General features: G+C 42.6%; 3 protein-coding genes across 4 annotated transcripts in view; 1 reads left to right on the forward strand and 2 right to left on the reverse strand.

Moving 5' to 3' along the window:
- Sema2b (Semaphorin 2b) overlaps window positions 1-20,923 on the forward strand; it is a 62,679-nt gene extending 41,756 nt beyond the window's left edge. The window contains exons 3-16 of one of the 2 annotated variants that reach the window (XR_016196956.1): window positions 5,677-5,764; window positions 7,251-7,302; window positions 10,259-10,327; window positions 10,598-10,708; window positions 10,953-11,090; window positions 11,750-11,882; window positions 12,795-13,151; window positions 15,463-15,691; window positions 16,262-16,765; window positions 17,258-17,410; window positions 17,599-17,707; window positions 17,884-18,028; window positions 18,180-18,298; window positions 18,428-20,923. Coding sequence is in view for 1 of the 2 variants with exons in the window: in XM_018105981.3 (XP_017961470.1) it covers window positions 5,677-5,764; window positions 7,251-7,302; window positions 10,259-10,327; window positions 10,598-10,708; window positions 10,953-11,090; window positions 11,750-11,882; window positions 12,795-13,151; window positions 15,463-15,691; window positions 16,262-16,765; window positions 17,258-17,410; window positions 17,599-17,707; window positions 17,884-18,021 (2,081 nt within the window). In the remaining variant the exon portion in view is untranslated. The remainder of the gene's footprint in view (window positions 1-5,676; window positions 5,765-7,250; window positions 7,303-10,258; window positions 10,328-10,597; window positions 10,709-10,952; window positions 11,091-11,749; window positions 11,883-12,794; window positions 13,152-15,462; window positions 15,692-16,261; window positions 16,766-17,257; window positions 17,411-17,598; window positions 17,708-17,883; window positions 18,029-18,179; window positions 18,299-18,427) is intronic. The other variant, XM_018105981.3, reaches the window with a different exon arrangement.
- Window positions 1,578-3,869, reverse strand: LOC108654540 (NADP-dependent malic enzyme). Its single transcript, XM_018105989.3, has 4 exons — window positions 3,658-3,869; window positions 3,473-3,599; window positions 2,212-3,411; window positions 1,578-2,143 (listed from the first exon to the last, which is right to left on the reverse strand). Exons 1-4 carry the CDS (start codon window positions 3,699-3,701, stop codon window positions 1,685-1,687), a joined length of 1,830 nt encoding a protein of 609 aa, XP_017961478.1. The 5' UTR covers window positions 3,702-3,869; the 3' UTR covers window positions 1,578-1,684.
- Window positions 20,924-23,123: 2,200 nt separating the features above from the next.
- Window positions 23,124-25,313, reverse strand: LOC115565747 (NADP-dependent malic enzyme). Its single transcript, XM_030391110.2, has one exon. It carries the CDS (start codon window positions 25,230-25,232, stop codon window positions 23,400-23,402), a length of 1,833 nt encoding a protein of 610 aa, XP_030246970.1. The 5' UTR covers window positions 25,233-25,313; the 3' UTR covers window positions 23,124-23,399.
- Window positions 25,314-26,168: the final 855 nt, after the last annotated feature.

Below are 26,168 nucleotides of genomic sequence, written 5' to 3' on the forward strand. Positions count from 1 at the left end.
ATTTATATGCTGACGCACAATATAATCAGAAGAGCGTGGCTGGCTAACGGCGCTTAACCTCTGATGGCGGCATTTAGATTCGAGCGTTTATCGTTAGCCGCAAATCGATGGCAACAGTTTCTCGCTCTCTGGGGCGTTGGACACTCAAAATTTACGACTCAACTCTGGCTGACTTGGCCCTATACAACAGCAGCAGCAGCAGCAGCAGCAGGAGTAGCAGCAGCAGCAACAAGGCGCGCACATTCTTTTTATAGGCAATTAAATTCTATAAGCCATGGCAACTGGCAGCAGGAGAAGCTCAGTCCAATCTCTACCAGAACATGAGATTTGCATTTTTGGCCAGTGTCTGAGCTATATTGTGTTAAAAATTTAATTCACCCACCCCCCCTCACACTTTAAGCCAAAAAAAAAAGGTCAAATGGAAAATGGAATAAGAGAAGTGAAGAAAGGAAAGCGAAACCCGAAACAGAGCAGCAGACGGGTCCGGTCAATGATAACCTTCAGCATTATAGTGTGAAGTAATGAATATTAAAATGAAATTTGCAGAGACACTTCACACCCGCACACACACACACACACACACGCACACACCCATACAGATGGAAAATCGAAGACGCAACAACAACGCGCGCAGTTGACAGAGAGCAAATATTTTGACAGCTGTCAGTTGAAGAAAATGATTTTACATTTTTTTTTCGAGCTGCCGCTGCCTTCTTTGTATATTTTAACGGGTATTCTGTATATGTATACATATGCCTGTGTGTGTGTGTGTGTTTATATATGTCCTTTTCACACCAATTGGTGCTGGAGTAGGGTCTTTCATGCTGGCGCAACCACATGCCAGGCTGATAGACAGGCAGACAACGTGACTGCTCCTTTAACACCAATTGCTTTTTAATGCATGCATGCCAGAACGAGAGACAGACAGAGGGAGAGAGAGAGGGAGAAGAGAGAGAGAGAGAGAGAGAAGACAGGGCAAAACAAATATATGTACGCAGGACGTTTAAAAAAAATTGATTGACATTTTTGGTGAGCACACATTTCGTCTTATTTTATATGCAAAGCAGCAACGTTCGCACACACACAGCACACACACACACACATACATATGTCAATGTCGCTTTGACAGACAATAATGACGTTAAAATTCTCAACATTTTGCTGACGCTATTTGGGTCGTATTTGTTGCTATTGCTGCCAACACGTGCTGCTCGGGCTTGAATGCTTTAGCTTAAGAAAAGCTTAAACAATTTCATAAAAGGGCAGCCAGATCTAGAGACAGGTTTACTTGGTTTTAGGACAGGCAATTAACGAGCTAAAACTCCTAATAATAGAGTCAAGTCACAATTTTATATATATATTCTTTCAATTCTTTGCTTTTTCTATAAGAAACCGACAGAGTTTTGGCTGATGGAAAGATCAGTCAAAGGGAAAGCTGAACAGGTGTTCAGCTATCTATCATCATCTGGTTTATATATAATATATAACATATAATTCAAACTGCTGCTGCTTTCATTGCATATTTAAAAGAAAAACTTTTACAGATCTCACCGCGGATCTCTAAACTTTAATCTCTTTATTATTATTATCTATTTTCTAACGTCCCTGAGCTTGCCTCTTTTCTGTTGGCTCAGGTGAAACAAGTCATATATATATATAATAAATAATACATACACACGCCTCCTCAGTCCGCGCACTCCGTGTCCTCATCTCTGTCTGGCAGTGGCAGGCGAGCCAGCTCTGGGTACGGCCACACCGAGGGCAGAGCCGTGCCGAGATCCGTGTAATACTGATAGTCCTTCACGTGCTTGGTGATGTCCTTGGGTATCGGGTAGATGGTGGCCGCGCCGCAGCTGATGATGTGCTTGGCCACGGCCACGCCCACATGGAAGGCAACATTAGCGGCCTCCTTGACGGGGGGATAGAGCGCGTTCTCGTTGGGCGCAAACTCTCGGGCATATTCGGCAATCGCATGCGCTGTCACCAGGAACACTTCGTCCGTGATCGTGTGCGGCTTGGTGCAGAGAACGCCCAGGGCCACGCCCGGAAAGGAGAAAGCGTTGTTCGCCTGCGACGGCGTCAGCCGCTTGCCATTAATCACAACTGGCGGAAATGGCGAACCCGAAGCATACAATGCTCGACCCTGTAACCGCAATGAAGAGAGGGTGAAGTAGGTGGTGCGAGTGGAGTGGGTGAAGTGCCTTCGCTTACCTCTGTGAAGTTGTAGGCCTGCTCGGCGGTGCACTCGGACTTGTTGGTGGGATTGGAGCAGGCCACAATCGCTGGATGCTTGTGGTTCTTGGCCATGCTGCGTAGAATTTTCTCCGTGAAGATGCCGCCCTGGCCAGTGGCGCCCAGCAGAATGGAGGGCTTCAGATCCTCCACCAGTTTCTCCAGATTCTTCTCGGGCGGCAAGTCCTTGGCGAAGCGCTTGATGTCTGGTATGATGAATTTCTTTCTGTCCTTGGTCACAATGCCATCGACGTCGATGAAGTAGATGTTCTTGACAGCGTCCTCCTCCGTGATCTTGCGGCTCAGCAGCTCCTTGAGCAGCAGATTGCCCACGCCCAGCGCTGCACTGCCGGCACCAGCAAACATGATCACGTGCTCGTTCAGCGGCTTCTTGGTGATGTGCTCGGCGGCGAGGAAGCCGGCCAGGCCGCAGGAGGCTGTGCCCTGGATGTCGTCGTTGATGTAGCAGTACTCGTTCTGGTACTTCTTGATGAACCTAAAGGCATTGGGCGTGGCAAAGTCCTCGAAGTGAATCAGCGTTTGCACGCCAAAGGTCTTCACGACCGACTGCATGAACTCGTTCACCAACTCATCGTACTCCTCGCCCTTGCACCGCTCCTCGCGCACCCCGATGTACATGGGATCGCACAGCAACTGCTGATTGTTGGTGCCCACGTCGAGCACCACGGGCAGCAGATACTGCGGCGGAATCCGGCCCAGTGCCGTATACAAGTCCAGCTTGCCCACCGATATGCCCATGCCATTGGCGCCCAGATCGCCCAGCCCGAGGATGCGCTCCCCGTCGGTCACACACACGGCCCGTATGTCCGTCTCCGGCCAGTTGTTGAGCACGTGCGTCATGTGCCCCTTGTCGTACTTGCTGACATACAGGCCCATGGACGTGTGGTAGATGTGGCTGAAGTTCTGGCAGACTATGCCCACCGTGGGCGTGTAGATGATGGGCATCACGTCTTCGATGCGATCGATGATGAACCTGTAATAGAGACGCTCCTGGCGGGCGCGCAGCGCTCGCAGATAAATGTAGCGGCCCAGATTGGTCTTGTGCGCCTTGAAGTTCGTGTAGACGGCAAAGAGCTGCTCCTTCTCGGTGCGATGGCAGCTCGGATAGAGGCCAATTATGTTCAATATCTGGCGCTCCTTGTGAGTGAAGGCGGTGCCCTGGTGTGTGCGGTTTACCCTTAGTCACTGTTTAACACGCTCCCCATGCGGCTTGGCTTACCTTGTTGTACTTCGGATCCCAAACCTTGCGATAGTCCGTCTTCAGGACACTCGCATGCCAGTTGCGCAGGGGCGGGCTGAGGCGGCTCTTATTTACACTGCTCTGGTGCTTGGAGGCCAGCAGAGAGCTGTGGGAAAGACGACGTTGTGAAGCGGCGAACAAATCACGTTGCGCATTTTACGTACCTCAAATTTTGTCTTAGGCCAAATTTTAGTGCGCCGCAAGCCATGGCAACAGCGCTTAACTAATACTCAATGCACGCGGCAGCCTAGAAGAAATGTATACATACGAATTAGGGTTACCAAATTACACTCTAAGAAATATCGTTTATTAAAGGAAAAGCTGTCTATGTTTCTGTGTGTCTCAATGTGTCTGAACTGGAGTGAAAGTTTTACAATTATAATCTGAACTGCAGCTGTTATACATTTAATATATAATTACATTTTTTTTTTTTTATATATTTGTATTTCATTTTTTTTTTTAATTTATTATATTTTTTTAAATTTATTTATTTTTTAAATTTTCTTTTATTTATTTATTTTATAAATTTCATGTTATTTATTTTTAAATTTAATATTTTTTATTTATATATTTTTTTTCCATTAAATTTATATGTTTTTGTTTTACTTTTCTACTATGAAAATAAAAAAAAACACTAAAATGGGAAAACATTTGTCAACTAGTATGCAATATTTGCAGACATTTGTTTTTATTTATTTTCATTTTATTTTATTTCCTTTTTTATTTTTATTTTTCTTTTACTTTATTTTTATTAATTATATTTTTTATTATTTAATTTTTATTAATTTATGTTATTTACTTTAACATAATAAATTTTATTTTATTTTTAATTTTACTTAATATATATATTTATTTTTTAAACTTCTCATTAGCTTTATTATTATTATTTTAGTTTTATTTAATTTGTTTTTTTTTTTTTTTTTTTCTACAAAGATTTGTACAATTTTTATAATTTAAAAAAAAAAAAAAAACTATAAAATAGAGAACCTTTTGTCAAATTAAACAAGTCATCATGTTGTTAAGGAAATTACAAGAAAAATAAAAATTTATTGAAACAAAAGAGGCGAATTGAAGCAGAGGATTTACGCATCGTTAAAATAATGCTGTTCCGTGTTTGGGGTCTGGGTCTGGGCCTGGTCAACAACGACTAATTTGCATAAGGGTCAACTTGTCAGCAAGTGAGCCACGCCCACTGGGCGGCGACTATTTACATAGATACTTGCTTATTATTCATTATGTATCTATTATTATGCAAATCACTACGAAACTGCCAAAGGAATGGCCCGGACTTTGCTCATTTTGATGAGCCTCTCGCTGCTATTATTGTCGTTGCTTCTTCTACTTCAGTTGTTGTTGTTGTACTCTTCTGGTGGGAGCATGGGTGTGGCAGCCATTGTCAGTCGTCGCTCATTAGCCGCTGTTTTATTTTGTATGTTGACATGAACGGGCAACAACTCAAATTGACTCTTAGCGCTGCCATCAAAGGATTTGCCAAAGACTCAAAAGTTTTGGCCGCCTTTTGGCTCTCGCTCAGCGCTGCCTGCTAATTGCGCCAAATTAGTTGACAACTTAATGTCGTAAAAATTTGAGCTAAATGCCTCAATCTTTCGTTAATGGCATTGACAGTGGTGTTACCTACACACACACACACACACTCATACACACACACATTTATTTCGTGGCACGTGACGTCTCTGAGTACGTGACACTTGGGCCGCAGTCGCTGTCAAATCTGCAAGGCCAGGCTTCACTGTTTGTTTACAACTGCCATGCAAGTGTGTGTGTGTGTGAGTGTGTGTGTGTGTGTATATTTAGTGTATTGTTCCCGCTTTATACACAAGTCCTTTTGTCTTGCTGCAGCCGCCCCATAAATTAGCTCTCGCAGCTAAATTATAATAGTTTAATTAGTTTTTTTTTTTTCTGGTTCGCCCGACACACGCTGCCGCTGACAGTTTCATTAATAGATGCATAAACTTTAATTAACTGAAGCTGAAATCAGCAGAGGGCTCACTCGGCGACCTTTAAGTGTGCTGTGGCCTTTGTTTGCTTTGATTTGCCAGCTAGATTAGCAACGTGGCGTATACGTAATGTGCGCTATTTATTACTGCGCGGCGTATACTTAATGTGCTTATATGATCTTTGTATTGCTGTACTCATGTGAAATGCATTCTCCTCTCTTGCAGAGCACGTCAAGGACTTCAGCTGCGGCCCGCTGCACTACAAAACCTTTTACATGGATGAGCGCAACAATGCGCTCTACGTCGGCGCCATGTAAGTACACCGAGGCTAGAATTATTTGGCTGGGTGCAAGGGTATACATTGTGTGTATATGTGTGTGGGCGTATGACGGGTATCTAAGTTCGTTGCGGTTTGCCATTTGACGTGCTCGAGCCCGCGTTAATTGCGCACTTCCGGTGCGACTGTGTGAACTTCCGGCTGGCACTAAAAGCAGCTACGCGAAAAGCTTCAACGCATTTGAAGCTGCATATTTCATTTTGGAAAGCCCAGCGTCCAAAGTGCCCCGAGTTGTTGGCAACACTGTCGGCATACATAATTATGAATTAATGCTCGACGTGCGGTTCGAGGGAGCCAAAGCCGAGGGACTGATGGCTGCGGTAAGGCTCCATTCGGATACGGGTCGGTGTAGAGGTTGAGGTTGAGGTCGGGGTCTGGTTCGGGGTCGGGTGGTTCAGGTCAGAGAGCTGAGAGCTGTGGGCAGGTCGCTCTACTGCTCGAGCTCAATTTGACAATGCCCGTCGTCGTCTGCTCATTTGTCTGCCGCAAGTTGAACATGGCCGCATTTTAACAGTTGCGGTCTCTCGCCGCTCCCCCTCCGCCCCCTCGCTTGCGCTGGCAAACAAAGTAACCAAAATTACCACTTGACTCGAGCGCCATTTTTCCAACGCAACCCACAGCCGGCAGCGGTCGTCGGGGCATCATCAGCAGCGAGTGCCACTGCCACGGCTGCTGCTTGCCCCTAGTTCTCGCAATGAAGATTAATGGTTTCGAGTTGTTGGGGCGCCGCACTGCCAGGGCCTAAAACTCTGCCGGCAACTACATAAAACACACTTTAGCACCGAGTTTCGGCGTCGACGCGTTCCCCTTTTCAGTCGGGTCTCTGCAAACTTTTGAGTAGCCGGCGAGTGTGGTAGTGTGGGGGAGGGGGCACGGCAAATGCTGTTAAAGTTGGTCCGTGTAGCTGGGCCCTGTGGACGCAATATTGCGACATCGATATATCAATCCATCAATCAATCAATCACGAGCACGAACAGTGCAATAAACGTAACAGGCCGCCGCAGCCGCCGGTGATGAGCAGGTGCTGCGCTTCAGCCATGTGCAACGCAACGATTTTTCAAAAAATACCAAAGATAGACAGAGGAAGAGGGTGAGGGTGAGGGAGAGGGAGAGAGACAGATAGCTGACTGAGAGACGCCGGCAAATAGACAATTTCAATTGCTTGACAGCAGGCAAAGTCGTTCTCGAAAGTCGCTCGAATGCCGCCGACTGACAAACTGACGTCTGCTCCTCAGCCACTTCCTGTGTGTGTGTGTGTGTGTGTGTGTGTGAGTGCGGGTGTGTGTAAGGTCACGCTCTTGTGCTGATTGCGTTTCACAGCACAGCAGAGCATTAACTTATCGTGTGTCAGAGCACGAGCGCGGGATTAGCTCAAGTGTCACTCGAGCCGCCACATATCTATCTGCAACAAGCAGCAAACAGCAACAACAACTGTTAATATATCTCTCATTATCTCTTGCAGGGATCGCATTTTTCGTCTCAATCTGCGCAACATCAGCCAATCGATATGCGAGGTAAGTGAAACAAGGCTCAAGAGCAAAAGCAAAAGCAAAGGCAAAAGTAAATGTTAAAGTCAATTCTCAATTGACTGCGGGTAAAGCAAAAACTGCTATGGAAATATAAGTGAAATGAGCGATAGTTGGGAATGATGGACTGCAATATATTCTATAAAATAGATATATAGTTTATAGACATAGCAGAGAAAAGAAACTAGAAGAAAAGGAAACTATTCTCATTTGGAAATTAGCAAATGAAGTTTAACTTTTTATTTTATTAAATTAACTAATATAAAAGCCATATGCAGGTCGTTTGACTTGGGCTTTTGGCAGTCCTCAATGGGTCTGCAAGTAAACATAGATGAAATCAGCCGCAGCCTCTGCTGTTTTCTCCTATGTAAATACAGCATACCCTCTGCTATATATTCCAGGGTATTATAAAAGCGCATGTAAATGCACAAAACACTTACGCACACCTACACACCTACACACACATAGATACAGGCGGGCAGACACTTTTAGCCTCTTCAGTATTGCTAGCCAGACAGAATGTTGTTGACACACTCACTCACACACACACACACATACCCAGGTTTGCATATGAACAGGTTACACTCACTTGCAGGCTTTTTTTTACCTGGCCAGACACTCACTGAAGATGTTTGTCGAGTTTGTGTTTGGCTGCTGTTTGTGTTCGCACACTCTGTGACATGCTCTCATATAAATATTCGCACACACTCACACACACACTCGCACACACACACCTGTGTATAAGTTTGTTTAAGCATATGTCTGGCTGCGATACGTTTATTTCTTTTTCTTTTCATTTTTTTCAAGAGCTTTGCTCTGAATATGCTGCACTTATATATATTTTGAATGAAAGTTAAAGCTTTTGGCCTTAAAATTAAAAATATGTTTTTAATTTAGACTAGGTTTGCAGTTTGCTCAAACTAGTAATGTTAGTATATATATTTTATTTTTAACAACTTTTACTTTCCTTAAATATAAAAAATTTTGTAATTTTTCTACCTGATTCAGTCTGGACACATGAGATTCTGTGCTCAAAATATTATCATATCATATGACACTTGAATGAAATCACAGCAAATGTTTAAGCAGAGTGTCAACTGCAGAAAGACATATCGATGCTTGCTTGCAGAGCTGCATAAAATTTAATTAATATATTTTCATTAAGAATAATTACAAAACTAATTAAAACTGTCAAAATGCCAAATGCAAATTCCTTCATATGACAAACTCTGAATGTAGAATATTAAATGATGGCATTTCGATTACCAAACGGAAGTGTGTGAGAGAGAGAGAGAGAGAGAGAGAGAAAAGGTGGAAAGACTAAAATGCAAGAGTCTGCATGCGAGTGCACATCTCATTATGCTCTGCTCCACATATAAATAGATATTCATATAAAATCACTTTGAGTATGAAAATCGAGGCGGAAGGTCGACAGTTCTATTCAAGTATTCTAGCTGAAGAGACAAAAACATGCGCATCAGCAGTTGCCCTAGAGAAAGTCTAGTTATTTGATTGCCAAATATTTATATACACAATAAAACAGTTTAAAAAGTTCTTTCTTTCTGTTTTCCTTGGCTCTTCCTTTAATTAATCGATATTTGTTGTTTTTTTATTTGTTAGATTTTATTGCCAAGTGATTTCAAACCATAAAGTATTTGCGATTTACGATATTCGGAACTGAAGTCGAAAAACTTGGCATTTTTGTGTGCGCCCTCACATCCGTTCTGCTCAAGATCTATGTAGGCAACGCCCCAGCCCACCCCCTGCACAATTGCACTTTAATGATTTCGTCTTCAACTATCAATATCCGTTTCCGTTTCAAGTTCATTGAATTGGCATTTGGCTAGTCCGCACTTGCAGCTCGCATTTCGCAGAGCTCTGGAGAGCTGCGTACTGGACTGTCTGCCATTTGGCACATCTTTAGAGTCATCCGAGCGACGCTTCGGCCCAGTCGGCGGCAAATGCTTTCAACGGCAATTATTTGTGCTGACTCCTAAACGGCCAGAGCCGAGTTCGAGCTCGCAAATTGCGTTTCAAGTTGAAGCCGGAGCACTTAGCCGCTTGCCCGAGAGGGCGGACGGGCGCCTTAAAGTGCACTGCCAGTCCGTCTCAGTCTCCATCTTCGTCTCCGTCTCCATCTCCGTCTCAGGCAAACTGCAAACTGTCAGCCGGGCAGGATATTGTGTTCACATGGCCGCAGCGCAAAGTGTGTCAACTCTGAGATTTTTCTATGTGTGTAGGTGCGTCTCCTTGAATACACAAGCACGGCGCATTAACGATGGCCAAACTCGAATGAGAAATACTTATTCCACGGTATGGCATATCGCTTACCCACTCCCTTTTCCTGCTTCGCAATCAACTAGACGGCTTTTCAAATCAGCTTTTCTTTTGCTTTGCTTCCTGCTTTGGCAATAATTCGCAGTGCGCGTTCAAAATTCAAGTGCAGGCGAAAATCGAATTAAATAAACAAATGCCCAACGTGAGTGAAATACCAACAACAACTACAACAGCAACGACAATGGTTAGGAATGAAAAGAGCAGCATAGCTAAAGCACAGCCACAGTCAGAGTCAAGAAAATATATACACAGTGAGTGAGAGAGAGAGAGCTAAATATATATGTATTCACTTTACAAATACTGGCATATGAGATGTGCGTCTTGATTGTACGTGTGGTACACACACATTCCTTACACACCCACACACACACACACATTTCTGCCATCTCCAATTGTTGCGCGTTCTTTTGTTGTGGCTGTTGTTGTTTTGGCTGTCGCGTTTGCCTTCTTGATAAGCATGAAATTTTAGCACGCTTTCAATAAACTTTTTGGAATATTTGTAAAGCGTAACGCAGCGGCCGGAGCATAGCGAATGCTTTAAGTACCTAAGAAATCATTTGTTTGCCCATATTCCTGATTGTTTCTCTTTGTCCTCTTCTGTTTCTAGCGCGATGTGCTCATACTGGAACCCACTGGCTCCGATATACTCAACTGCGTGTCCAAGGGCAAGCGAGAGGTGCGTTTTAATTGAGAGTTACCCATACATATATATACATATATAGTTAACATAATAATAATCCATAATCCATGCTAAATTAACTAACCGAAATTGCATGCAAATATTACGGCCTTCATCTCGATTCGATACTTATGCATTGCCTTCACATTCTCTATCTGTCCCATTACACACGCACACACACACACACACACATGTACACAATTATTTTGCTTAAACATTTGTTTTCATTTAACGGAACATTGAATCGACATTCGGGCACCTGTCAAGAAGGTGGAGTGCCGCAATCACATACGCGTCATTCAGCCAATGAACTTCAATGGACACCGACTCTACGTCTGCGGCACTAATGCGCACAATCCCAAGGACTACGTTATAAATGTGAGTAGAAGGAAACAAATATATATATATATATATACAATATTTATATATTTATTTATTGCATCAAAAATTCACTGGGCCAGAGCTGGCTGTGTCAGCGCCTAATTGTGAATGTCAGTCAAGCTGGAAGTCAATTTTCCAGCCAGCAGCAAATTCCAAAATTAAAGTCAACTAATGCGCTTTTTCTTTTCTCCTTCTGCCTTCTGCCTTCTCCAACTCCATCAACATCTCCGTCTCCATCCAGGCCAACTTAACACATTTACCCAGATCCCAGTACGTGCCCGGCATAGGGTTGGGCATCGGCAAGTGTCCCTACGATCCCGCTGACAACTCAACCGCCGTCTATGTGGAAAACGGAAATCCCTTTGGTTTGCCAGCGCTGGTAAGTCCAAGTCTCAGCCAAGTCGCGTAATGCCGACGGAAAGAAAAAGAAACGCAAAGAGAAAAGCAAGGGCAAAAACAGGCAAGAAGAAAAAATAAGGGAAAAATGTCAATTGTAATAAAATTACAAAAGTAAAGTAAAGGCAAAGGCGAAAGAGAGAGTGTGTATGTAAGAGAGAAAGAGAGAGAGAGCGAGAGAGTGAGAGAAAAGTAGCGAGAAGGAAGGAAGCGACAAAGTTCTGTGCGGCTATGGGAGGTCAAATGGCAAGAAATTTAAAAGAGTCGCAATAAAGCAGCTGAAATTAAATTAGAGTGAAGCACACACACACACACACACACACATGTACATGCACACACACACACATACGCAGAGTCAAACACTTGCAAAGAATCGGCTATGAGGCACGTGCTTACACTTTACGCGTAATTGTGTGCGTGCCTGTGTGTGCGTGCCTGTGTGTGCGTGCATGCATGTGTGTGCGTGTATGTCCGTTTGTGTGTGTGTGTGTGTGTATGTGTGTGCTACATTTCGCCTTTGCCTTGGCAAATCAAATTTCCCGAATATTTGGCGCTAATTTGCCAGCATTGCTTGCGATCCAACTCAGAGCGACTTCAGCATAATCCATTTCCCTCAACTTTCCACTTTCCACTTTCCACCAGTACGCGGGCACAAATGCGGAATTCACCAAAGCCGACTCGGTTATATTTCGCTCGGACCTCTTCAACTTTACCAATGGCCGCAAAGAGGCCAACTTCAAGCGCACCGTTAAATATGACTCCAAATTACTAGACAGTAAGTATATATAGAGCTACAAATGGGTATTAATTTATCTGAATTTATTTTATATTTAAAATTATTATTATATATTATTTTTAATGACTTAAGGTATATTTATAAAATATTTTTTTTATTTGTTACATTAATATAACATAAATAAATAAAACAAAAAACTTGGATTTCTCTGCAGAATATGTTAAATATCTTGTATATAGTATAAGACAGACTGAAAATAAAATGGAAAGAGAAAATTAAAATATAGAGCATATAAAACTTAAAGTTGAGCTTGCCTAATTCTCATTGAATGAATTTTAGTTTCCTTTGCTTAAAGATTTCAGTTTCTTCTACAAATCGCTGCAAAATGTTTGCCAATCAAACTTTATATAAAACGAAAATATATTTAGACTTACATTTTTGATAGTTTTCTTCTGATTTATATTTTGAAAAAGGAAGACAAGATATATAAAATAAATATTATAAAATATGAAATGATTTTTATGTATTTCAAGAATGTACAAAATTAATGTTTTTTTTTCAATTGGTGTTGGTTGAAATAATCAAACAAAAAGTCAATCGAATAAAGAAATTTGAAATTAAATTAAAAAAAAATATATATATATATTAAAAAAATATATATTAAAAATACGAAATGATTTTTATTTGCTTCAAGTATGTGTAAAAAATATAAAGAATTTATTTAGTAAACTTTATGACCTCTTAAAATATACTTATTAATATATTATAAATTCAGCAAAAATTTAGCTGTTTATATTGAAGAAACACAGATAATATGAAATCACAGTACTTTATAATACATATTTTATATAAAATAAATTTAATATAATTTTATTAACTATTAAATTCTTTATTATATCTCCAAAATGTTACCCAATTTTCTCTACAATCCATTTCCATTTGCCATTTCAGAACCAAATTTCGTTGGCTCCTTCGACATTGGGGACTTTGTGTACTTCTTCTTCCGCGAGCACGCCGTGGAGTACATCAACTGCGGCAAGGCCGTCTATTCGCGTGTGGCACGCGTCTGCAAGAACGATCGCGGGGGCAAGTACATGATCAGCCAGAACTGGGCGACGTATCTAAAGGCGCGCATGAACTGCAGCATCTCGAGCGAGTTCCCCTTCTACTTCAACGAAATACAATCCGTCTACAAGATGCCCAACGACGACAGCAAGTTCTATGCCACGTTTACAACGAATACAAACGGACTGATTGGTTCGGCTGTCTGCAGCTACGATATCCGGGATATCAATGCGGCCTTTGAAGGTTAGTGGGTGACTGCATGAAATATATATCTATATGTATGTGTGTGTGTGTGAGTGTGGGCGGGCCAATGGGTGTGTGCCCACTATGCCTGTGTCTGTGCCGGCGTCGGCGTCGGCGTCTGCGAGTGTAAGCGTGAGATTTATTGCATTGGCAATAATTCTCTGCGGCGCCATTTTTACGAACGTGCATGCGGCTACGTTTGACTTCTTCCAGCATTTCCCATTACGTAGGGCTGCAGCTGCCGGAAGAAATTACGCTCACAGGTGCTGCATGTGTGTGTGTGCGAGTGTGCGTGTGTGTGAGTCGTGCCGAGAAGCTTTGGCATTTTAGCGTTAAATGGTGCGAGCTGAATTGATGTGCCTGCCAGTGGGGCTCGTTGTGCGGCTTTAAATGCTTTAACATTTGCTACAAAACGGCTCGACTGGTGGCACTGCTCCTGCTGCTCCTGCTGCTGCTGCTACTGCTGGCGTGCTGCATGCTTAACGGTAACTAGATATGCGTGACAGGTGCTAACAGCCCACCTGTACCTGTACAGTTGCTGCTCCTGCTGCATGGTGCATGCTCGCCTGCCAGCCACACGCAATCCAAACGCATGCGATTTGCAATGCAACAAAATCTGGCATGCACCCCGAAATGCATGTCATATATTTTAATCCTAGTGGCAGTCTCCTCAGCCACAATATGCGCATAAATTGCGTGCCTCTCCACCCGCTCTCGCCCCTCATGCGAAATTCACTGTACGAAATGTCTGAGGTGACGCCAGCAGCAGCAGCAGCAGCAGCAGCAGCGACATTTGCCGATTTGGTGGCAGCCTCTGAAGCTCATTTCCTTAAGCTATTGCTGTTGAATAACATTTGCGAAGGATCTACAAGACTTGCGTACATAGAAATTTTAGATTATAAAGAGAAAAGAGTGAGAGAGAAGGAGAGGGAGAGCGAGAGAGCAGAGCTTGCTTCAAGAATATTGAATACTTAAATAATTGAAATGCTGAAATTATTTTTGATATAAAGCACAAATTTATTATTTAACAACAGAATGCAATTTGACTTCTCAAAAATCTTTAAATATGATCTCATTGTAGAAATCAAGTAAATAGGAAAATAAAAATATTTTGTAATGCAATATAGAATTAAAATTATTATAAAAATAAAAATTTATATAAAATTTAAATTTAATAAGTTCATAAATATTAAAAAAATTGATAAAATAATAATATATAAAAGAATAAAAAATTATTAAGAAAATATTTATATATATGAAGTATTATGTAAATAAACAAAAAATTATTAAATTAATTAATTAAAAATTAAATTAAAATGTGGATGAAATCTAGCAATTATAGTTTATTAAAAATAATTAAAATATATAATACATTTTTAATTAAATTTTATTAAATTCTCATATAATTAAATTTATAAATTCATATTTAATAATAGTTTATTTATGTACTTCTTGGGCTCTGTTATTTGCATGTCAAACTAAGATTTCTTAATTTCCAATTTAAATGAAATAATTTTCTTATTTTTGCATAATATTGATGCCAAGTCATATTAGCGTGTGATTACTGTTTCTATAAATAACACACATAAATTTGTTTTCCAACTCTGTTGCCAAATTCAAGTGGAGCAATTGTGTGTGTGTGTGTGTGTGTGACAGCACTTTGCTCAAAAGTTCATTAACACCATAAAAATTGTGCGCATGGAGCCGTGCCAGAGCACTCATCTCATTCAGTTAGGCCAACCGACAGCAGACAGAAGACAGACGACAGCAGACAGCCGACAGTCGACACAGCGCCAAAAGGCGAATGGCAGCAAAAAATCTGGCATACACTTAAAATTCATTATGAAAAGTTTTGCGGGCATGTTGCAATACACATGCATAGACATACATACATATATATCTATATAAAATATATAGAAAAAAAACTCCAGCAATGTGTGAAAAAATGTAGTCGAGCTATTGCCAAAGTAATTAATTATGAAAAACAAATGATTATGCAGCAAACACTTCAACTCTCACTATGTATGTGTGTGTGTGTGTGTGTGTGTGTGTGTGTGTGTGTGTAATTAGTAGCTCGAACTGTTTTACTTTTGGCCAGACTCCGGCTGTGGCCCGGGGCCACAAATCAGCGCAGAGAGCTCTGCAATTTATCATTTACCACAGCGCTGACACACATAAATTTAACATAGCATACTTTTCAGCGCTGCACATTTATGCAACCTATAAAATAAAACACTCTCTCATGCTCGTTCTCTTTCTCTTTCTCACTCTCATTCTGTTTCGATTTCTGTTTCTGTTTCTCCTTTGGCAGGCAAGTTCAAGGAGCAGGCGACATCGAACAGCGCCTGGCTGCCCGTGCTGAACTCGAAAGTGCCGGAGCCACGTCCGGGCACATGCCACAACGACACCGCAACATTGCCGGACTCGGTGTTAAATTTCATACGCAAACATCCGCTAATGGACAAGGCGGTCGATCATGAATTTGGCAATCCGGTATTCTACAAACGAGACGTTATACTCACCCGCCTCGTCGTCGACAAGTAAGTAAAATGTGTAAATGTATTCATTAGCGAACTGGAGCAGGAGTGGGAGCAGGAGCAGGAGCAGGAGCAGGCCTCTTGGCAAGCAGCCACGTATTCGCCTCAGCAAGTTGACATTTGCCAAGTTTATACAGTGCACCACTCGCTGCACTAGCCACAGCCAACAGCCAGCAGGCAGAGCCAGAGTCAGGCCAATGCTGACATTTGGGAGCACTCGCTCACTGACAGCATAAAAATCCTGGTCTTTTTTTTGGTTTCCTCTTTCTGCTGTTGCTGTTGCTGCTGTTGCGAGTGTTGTTGTGTCGCATAACGACTTGTAAAATAACTTGGCCGGAACTTATGAACATTGCGCCGCAGGATATGCTTTTAGTTAAACGCTTTGTTTTGCTGCTGCACACAGATGAAGAAGCAGAAGAAGAAGTAGTAGCTGAAAGCCAGCGAGGAGGAAAAAGTTAGCCAAGTCGCGTGCATTTGAGATTTGTTGCACAAAAACTGTCCGCACAGAGGAGACTTGTGCGATTTATCAACTCAACTCACTCTCTCTCTCATTCTCTCATTCTCTCTCTCTAGAATACGCATTGATAAACTGAACCAAGAGTTTCTGGTCTACTTTGTGGCCACGAGCACTGGGCACATCTATAAAATCGTGCAGTTCATGCACTACGGCCAGCGGCACTCGAATCTGGTGGACATCTTTGAGGCGTCGCCACGCAACGAGCCCATACGCGAGCTGACCCTCAGCCAGAAGACGGCCTCGCTCTACCTGGCCACCGACCATCAGGTGAAGCAGATCGACCTGGCCATGTGCGCGCGACGCTACGACAGCTGCTTCCGGTGCGTGGCCGATCCGTACTGCGGCTGGGACAAGGAGGTGAATGCCTGCCGGCCGTATCAGCTGGGCCTGCTGCAGGACGTGGCCAACGAGACGTCCGGCATCTGCGACACGAGCGTGCTGCGCAAGCGCGTCACCTCCTCCTACGGCCAGACGCTGCACCTCTCCTGCTTCGTCAAGATGCCCGAGGTGCTGCGCAAGAAGCAGACGCGCTGGTACCACCACTCCACGGAGAAGGGACGGTGAGTAGAGCCAGGGTAATTGAATATTTGGACAGCCTCTGAGCCGAGCCAATGAGCATTGAAAGCAAATAATGAAATCGGAAGTGCAAACGAAACTTAGCAATGGCTCCCTCACCCAGCCCAGCCCAGTCCCCCAAGCATGCCCAACCCAACCCAAGCACCACCCTCCAAATCCAGAGGCTGCCAATGCTGCGGTAAATTGACACTTTAAAATGTTGCTCAAGTCCGCTCGCTGTTTGGCGTTTACGCTTATTTTGGCCGGGCACCGCAGCGGCACAGGGCGTATCCGTCGCTCTGGCTGTCCGTAATGGAAAAAGTTTCAGCTGGCGCTGCGAAAGTTTCACACACAGTTTATATTGATTTTTATTGTGCGTTGCCAATGAGACACTTTTTCACTGCAAATGGAAATGGAAAATTCGAATATAGCAAATAGAAAATCTCCTTATCTCTGCCACTCACTCACCCCCTCTCGCTTTCTCCGCCTCCTTGCAGCTACGAGGTGCGCTACACGCCCACCAAATACATCGAGACCAACGAGGGCGGCCTGGTACTGCTCGCTGTGAATGAGGGCGATGGCGGCCGATACGACAGCTATCTGGATGGCACCCTGCTCTGCAGCTACGGCGTCACCGTGGATGCGCACAGGTGAGTGGAGCAACCCCATTTGAATTTTCACGCGCCTCGGGCGTCAAAATATCCGTGGCGCAATTAGAAAGTGGAAACTTTCGACTTTTCTGACTATATTTGTGGTCTGGCTGCAAATGTAATTTACCGACGATAACTTATTGTGCTCTCCTCTCTCTCTCTCTCTATGTATCCCTCTCTCGCTTTAGATGCTCGCCTCCTTCGCAGAAGCAGGACTACCAGAAGATCTACTCGCACTGGTGCAACGAGTTCGAGAAATACAAATCAGCCATGAAGCAGTGGCAGGCCAAGCAGGAGGTAAGCCCAATGCAAAGCAATTAAATATACATTTCACAACTGGCGTCAGCTGTCGTTAATTGTTTTAATTAATTTTGCATGCAAATCTCTGATTCCAGCGCCTAATTTCCATGTTATTCCGCCAGCAATTAACGAAATTCTAATCCAATTACGTTTGTGTCGTTATTTTTTTGTAGCAATGCGGCCTCAAGGACAAATCAGCAACAAGCAGCAGTGGCGGCAGCAGCGGCAGCAGCAGCAGCAGCGCCAGCAGCAGCAGCAGCAGCAATGGCAAGCATGTCAACGATGTGTTTAGCAACGACGCCCTGGTCTGACCCAGAAGTGAGTATGCGACTCGACGCAGTTTGCTTGCCCCAGCTGCCCCCACTCCCCATCCCCCTTAAATATACAAATCCCAACAAAATTAACTCATGGCCTTTGCCCACTTCTGTGCCTCTTCTGCTCCCTTTCGAACCATGCTGCCCACGCTCAGAGTACTTGTACAGCTCCGAGTTCTTGTCGGCGGGCTCACGCCCCAGTTTTGGCCAGCACTTGTACATTTTCGTGTTTCTGCTAGCCCTGTGCACTAGTTTCTAAAAGTCTCTAGTCGAAGTAAGTTGAAGCTGCAGCTCAGGCTGTGGCTCTGGCTCTGGCCCTGGCTCGAGCCACGTCTAATCCTGGCCAATATACAAATGGATATTAATGTTTGCTTTTCATGTTTGCCATTCCATTTGCTTACAGCTAGCCAGAGCGACAGCAACAACAACAGCAACAGCAACGAGCAGCAGCAGCAGCGAAGGGATGGAGAGTACCAGCACCCAGAAGGCAGTGACAAGAGCCGAGCAACCAACTACAAAGACTGAAATTTTTAAGCTTTTGAAAGACAATATTTCAATATGTTTTCAATATGTGTTTTTATTTGCTTCATTTACACACACACACACACACATACATATACATATATATATGCACCAATATATATATATATATTGTTTAGTGCTCTTCGTTTGGCATTCAAATTAACAAAACAGCAAATATCAAATAGCAAACGTCTCGATTGATTTCCATATGAAAGTACACCGAAAACATATACACACACACATACATACACACATACATGTACATGCATATAGCCAGAATGAAGTGGAGAAGGCGCTAAGCAAGTGTAAAGAGTAAACGCTAAAAAGTTACTAACAAAAGGATCCTGCCATAATGAAAAATGGAAAATACGGTTTTACATGGAACAGAGAGTCGCTCTATCTATATCTTACACTCACACTCTCTGTCTCTGTCTCTATTTCTAACTCTAATTCTATTTCAATAGCGACTGCGATTGCTTCAAGAAGGAAAGAAACGAAAATACGAAAGAAAATAACAGAAAAAAAAATAATAATACTAAATTATGCTAAGATATTTACTCGTAATACAACCACCTACAGGACACGAACACACACACACTCATATATATATATATATACAGATATTCAATTTGAGCTCAACATTTTCTTGCCTCAGTTTGTGTATATATTATTTAAATGTTTTGTGCATTGCGAACGGCACAAATCTAACAAAACAGAAAAAATAAAAATATAAAAAAAAAATAAAAGTTAAATAAAATACAAAAACAGAGACAACGTCGCTTGGCCATGGGAAGATCTTAAACGAATTTGTATATTAACTAGCAATATTTGTTTAATAATTCTAGTATTAGTTATACGAATAGCTATGTATAAATAGTTCGTAGACAACAAAAAACAAAAGTTTATGCTCGGTATTTTACGGAACCAAAATTTCAACAAATACTTCTAGAAATCAGCCCAACTTCAGCTAGGTTAAGGCGAGAGTTTGTACATAGCGCTGCTTTAGTTGTAATCGCAGAACTTTAACCGTACACATTAAGCATAACGTACATTTAGTTTTATTCCTGATTTGAGAGAGACGAGTTTTTTAACGGCTAAATGAAAACACGCTAACGGCATTTGGGCCGTTGTTGTATAGATGGCGCGTTAGCCTGATGTTTACTATAAGCAATATATATGCGTATACACATAGTTACTGCATTGAGACCAACATGCTCACACACACACACACACACAGACACTCATATATCTATATATATAGGGATACTTAACCATAGCTATAAGTCAGTTGGTGTGGCAAATACATTTTAGTAAATCTGGAAATGGCAGTAGAAGAAAATATTGAACGAATATACAAGAGAAATATGAATTGAACTGCCAGCAGCACTCAAACACACACACACACACATACATGGAAAACTAAACGCTTCTCTCTGAACGATGAGCCAGAGCGAGAAGCCTGGCCACATTATCGAAGAAGTGCATATATACAGATAATCCATATGTACTTAATATATATATACATACATACATACATATATATATGTATGCTACGTAAATTAATGAAATATTTTTCTAAAAGTTTTCTCAGCAAAAGCCACAAAATTTTAATGTTTCCATCTAGAAATTATCCACACACTCACAAATAGAGATCAACCGAAATACAGAAACGTTTTAGCTTAATCCTCGGATCTAACCATTGTAAATGAACTACGAATAAAAAAAATATAAAAACAAAAACAACAAATATTTCCATGTATTTTTCAGCTAATCATGCTCTGAGCTTCTGACTTGAGACACAAGTTTCTTTTGCTTTTGGTAGACCATTTGATTTCGATTTATTGTAAATAATTCAAAGATTATGTGAAATGTTTTGTATGACAATCACATGATGTTGAGCAAATAAAAATATGATGACCCGTAAATGAAGCAAATTGCAATGTCGGTATTTGAATAACAAGAGTAAACAAAAACAAAAACAACTAATATAACAAAAGTAAAGAATTACATATTTAATATAAACTCAATCTATATATATACACATAAGTATATATATACACATATATATATATACATATTCTTTATATAGTTAAAATAGCAACAACAACAAATCCTTGTAAAAACTAAAAACAACAACAAAATTATATACTATTCGAGGCGTACCATAGAAGAACCCCGTTTTACAAAGTATTCATACAATAAAATATATATAAAAAAAATTACAAAAAAAAACATTAATAATTCGCGCTTGAAGTACATTTGCATATATACATTTACGTATGTATACAGTTTTCTGTCTATGGTAAACTAATCATAAATAAATATATATATATATGAAGAATTATTACTACAAAATATAAAAGAAGAGGAAGAAAAATTTAAACACAGCTGCCCTGAAGAACGTATCATGAGCTATCTAAAAATTTCGTAAAAATAAAAAAGAAAAATGGTAATAAAAGTAAATAATTATGAAAACTTACAATTAAACAAAAAACTTAGCTGTAAACATTAAAAAAAAAAAAAAAACAGAAAAAAATGCAGTAAATAAATGTGATAAGATTCTTTAATAGAAAATGTGTGTTTTCAATTTTGGGCAGGTGTAAAATATGAGGAAAATATGCTTATTCATTTATAGACTCTGTAAATGATATTGTAATTTTCTTGAGTAAAAATTTCAAGCCAATGTCTGCGCGCGCTTACATCCCCGTATTCCCAGGGCTCTCGCGCTTCAAACCATTCATAATAGTCCCATTTGCGTGTTACCTTTGCGCTGGCCAGGTGCATACTTTAAAAAGTTTTCCTTAACTGGCGGCAGCATCAGTTGTGAATTGTTCCCGGAGCTTAAGTCTAAGAACATATTTAACATTTACGGCTGGCAGGGCGGCTGCCTTCGTCTGCCACCTTCGTCTAGGGGTGCTAAGTGTATTTCTGTGTAAGTACTTATTTGTTTATGCTTTGGGTAAATAGAGTTTTGTTTCAGGCTCTTAACTACAAATGTTTAGTTCAATTTGCACCGGCAAGAGCTACGAAAGGGTAGGTATGAAGGAGCTGCCTCTAATTTACTTTGACTGTTCAATATTGTGGGGCTTAGAGAATTACAGAATTTGTATGTAAATTGAGCGCAGAGGTGGAAGTGATTGCTGGAATATAGAATGGAAGAGAATGGCTAATAAATCTGAATATATTTGACTATATATTGAGGTAAAGCAAATAATATTGTTCAACTGTATTGGTGATATTATTAATAAACCTCTACTTTGTATTTATGTACGTTACGTTACGTTATATACGTTATAAAAAATATGTTTAAGATTATATATATATATTTTTTTAAATTTTATTAAGTGTATTATTATTTTTCGATTTATTTATTTATTTATTTTTTTTAATTTAATTTGGATTCTTTTTATTTATTTATTTATTTTGAATTCATTTTTTGTATTTATGTAGATTGTAAAACATATGTTTAAAAATATATATTTTGTATTATTATTATTATGTTTTATATTATTTTTTTTTTTTTATACTTAACATTTTATTTATTTAAATTAGGTCACATTGCTCAAAAAAATAAAAATAAAAATAATCAAACAAAAATTCTTGAATCACTTTTTGTTATGTTTATATCCAAATATGTTAAACTATTCTGTAGTATATAAAAATATATACATTTTTATATTTTAAATATTAATTTTAATTATTTAATAACTACATCTGGCCAAAATGGTACGCCCCTTCAAGCATTTATTAAAAGAATATAAATATTTCGCAAGACCACACTGCGTATACTTAATCTTCACTCATAGTCTATTTCGCTTACCTACTGCACACCCCCTTACATCATTTTTCATTTCACATGGTATGCACCTTTAAACATGTATTCGAAGAATATGCCATAAATATTTGAAAAGGCCACGCTGCGTATACTTAACCTTCAGCCATAGTCTTATGGACTTGCCTCATTCTCCAGCCAAACTTTATATACAAAAAAAAGTTTTCTCTCAGCTTTATTTGTGTCCCCACAGCATAGCTCTAAGTGCAGCATAATAATATGTTATACCCCACACATTAAGTTGATCAAATGTTGCTCGAACTGGCGACAATTAATCAATGCACGATTCCGGGCAGCAAATAGAGACATTTAACTAGTATTTTGAAAAAATGCCATAGCTATATATAAATACATACATATATGTACGATATATATATATGCTTTCCAATTAGCTGTAGCTGGGCAAAGGCGATTGCCTGACCTCAGGTCATTTCGCGTTGTTAACCGCAAAGAGAGGCGGGGCAGATGGGGAGCAGGCAGTTGCTGTATGTATTTCATTTGGCATATTGATAAATGAAATGAAACTCACATGAGACGCTGAGAGGGGAGGGAGAGAGAGGGAGAGTGAGGGAGAGAGTACACAAAAAACACGCTTCCCAGTGGAGTACCTGTCAATGGCAGGCACTGACACACACACACACACTTGCATACACATGCGCATGCAATTTAATTTGGCTGCCTCTTTGTTGCGGCTTTGTTTTGCGCCATTTTACGGTGGTTGTTTCAATTTATTATACAATACAACTGCAATTGGGATTGTTGTTTTTAATAGTTTCAAGCTCGAGCACCAGCGGCGGGGGTCAATAACACACACACACACACACACACACACTCGTGTGCAGACCTGGGTTGACATGTAAAACTGTGCATGCAGCTAATTGCCCAGCGACTGTGACTAGACTGAGCCAGTCAAGGCGATCCTGGAAAGCTTGCGCCGCAGTCAAATAATTGCCATACCAGAGATATGCAATTTGAGTTGCGCTTTTATTAATTATTTAATCGATAAGTGGGGGGGCTAGGACTAAATGCTCTCCTGATAGTAGTGCTTCGACTCGGCGGTGCCAATGTGCTGATCGCCGGTGCAGTAGAGCTCGGGAACAGTGTCCGAGTACTGGGGGTTGAAGAGCATGCTCTTTATGTAGGCCATGGGATCGACGGGCTCGGGCCAGAGCGTGGCGAGGCTATGCCGATATGCGTAGGTGAAGACAGCCTCGGCTATCTGGAGATTCACGCACTTGATTTTGCTCTGGGGCGGGTAGACGTTGCGCTTGGCCAAGTCCGTCGGCCAGACGAGCTTGGACAGCCGCTCGGCGACTATCAGGAATATGTCATCCGGCACCGTGGTCATGCCCGTCAGCATGATGCCCAGCGTGAGGCCGGTGTGTATGTAGATGTCGGCGCAGTAGCCCGGCTGATACCATTTGTTGGCGTACTTCAGGGGCGGCACATCGCAGCCCGATATAAAGATGCAGCGGCCCTTCGTGTAGACGAAGGCATCCTCGGCCGAGCACTCGGCCAGGGTGACGGGCTGCGACATGACGAATATGATGGGCATCTGGCAGCTCTGCTCCATGGCCCTGAGTACCTCCTTGGTGAAGACCTGCGGCTCCGCACTGCAGCCGGCCAGGACGGTCGGCTTGAGCTTCTCGATGGCCTCCAGCAGTGTGCCAACGGCCTCGAAGTTGTGGGCAAACTCCAGGAACTCGTCGGGCACCTTGGGCTCGCGACGGTCCGTCACGATGAGTCCATGGCTGTCGCAGAACCAGATGCATTCCTTCGCCGCTGCGTATTCGAGTCCCTGGCGCATCAGATACGCCACGCACATGCGGGCCAGCCCGAAATTGAACTTCTCCAGGCCGTAGAAGAGGAACTGATTCGCCTGGAACTTGATTTCGGTGATCGTGAGGGCGGCCAGCAGGCCGGCCAGGCCGCAAGCGCCGAAGAGCTGCAGACTGATGTCCATGTAGCAGCGACGCTTCTGGTACTTCTCCAGCATGCTCAGTGTTTCCTCGGAGCTGAAGTCCTTCGTCTGGATGACGGCGCGCGGCCCGAACAGCCGCAGCACGGCCACGGTGAACTCCTCGAAGAAGTCATCGAAGGCGCGTCCGGTGGTGCGGGGCTCGCGCACCCCCAAGTAGAGTGGATCACTAATCAGGCAGGGGTTGTTCGTGCCCACGTCCATCATTATGGGCAGGCAGCAGGCGGGATTCATGCCGCCATAGACCACATTCTCGTACAGCTTGTAGAACACGACGGGCGCCCCGCTCGACCCGAAGTCGCCCATGCTCATGACGCTGTGGCCATTGGTCACCATCAGGTAGCGCACGCAGTGGCGCAGCGGCCAGTTGCGCAGCACATCGTAGACATGGCCCCGGTCCTTGATGGTGATGTACATGCCGCGGTTGTTCGTGTACAGCATGCCGAAGTTCTTGATCATGTTGGGCCACTCGTTGGCCTTGTATATGGACATGTACGTGTCCGGGTCGCTGATCAGCACATTGTAGAAGAGACGCCTGTTCTGCGACTCCATGTCGGAGAGGAACAGATACTTCTGGAAGGGCGAGGTGAACCTGGCGAAGCGCTGCTGGCACACCTTCACCTGCTGCTCCAGGCTGTACACGGCGTGCGGGAACAGGCCGTGGATGCTGAGCAGCTGCTGCTCGCGATGCGTGAAGGCCATCGTTTTGTTCAGCCAGCTGATTCTCATAATCTCGTGGCCACTGATCGAGTTGCGCGATGCCCCCTCCTTCCAGTGCCAGAAGGTGTCCTGCTCCATGGGCACGCCATCATAGACAGCCAGCTGCTGCTTGGCATCCACGCACTTGTAGACCTGCTCCAACTTCTTTGCGCTCATCCCGAAAGGTAGATGGATGTGAAAAGGGAAAAGTGTTGTGGATCGGCTGACTAACGAATGATGTGGGACACTACGATATATGTATATTGGATGTGACAATCTGTCTGAGTGAGACATGCCTTGACCAGGCTACTACTGCTGCGTCTTGGGTTTCTGTCTGAGCCAGAGTCTATGTGTCTGTGTTTGCTTGTAGTTTGATGCACTCTGGCCACATTTAATTTGTAGTCATTTGCATTTCGGGCGAGCGCCTGCTCCCGGGCATTATGCAAATGTCTCTGGCGCACTTTGCGGCGACCTCAAACCCAACTCGAACCCAAAGCGACAGCAACACCTCAGCCTGTCGCTTTGGGTGCCGACATCAAGTTCACGAAATTTGATGCAGAGCATCAGCGGCGCCAAGACACGCCCCCCCGCCCCTGCTGAAGGGATATTTAGCATAAAAGGTGTGCTGGAGACGGGGCGGGCCGGCAGAGGGCGAACAGCAGCCATTTGTGGCAAGCACAAGTGCACTTGAGCAGCGGCGGCAACATCGTTATATTTCGACCAAGAGATGCGAGTCCTGGCAACGGCAACGGAAACGGAATGCCGCGCATTTAAAAACAAGAGCCAAGCGGCTGGCCATAAGCGGCTTAATTCCAGTGGGAGAGAGGGTGGGGGAGGAGTGTGGGTAACGAGGTTGCTTCTTAAAATTCCACAGAGCTCTGGCCAACTGTTGTTCTCGCAGCATTCCAAATAAATTTGCATCAGACGGCAAAGAAAATGCCGCAACTAATTTGCAAGGAGTAAATGGGACTGAGCGCGTAGTCAAGGCAACGCATAGATTGAGAGAGAGAGAGAGGGAGAGAGAGAGAGGGAGAGAGTGGGAGAGAGTGGGAGAGTGAGTCGCTTTAGAGTTTCAATTAAAAAGGCCAAATGCATCATAATGAAATCAGTTTT

This window comes from Drosophila navojoa, chromosome 5 (assembly GCF_054131105.1).
Source record: "Drosophila navojoa isolate 15081-1374.11 chromosome 5, UAZ_NAV_1.0, whole genome shotgun sequence".
NCBI classification, from domain to species: domain Eukaryota; kingdom Metazoa; phylum Arthropoda; class Insecta; order Diptera; family Drosophilidae; genus Drosophila; species Drosophila navojoa.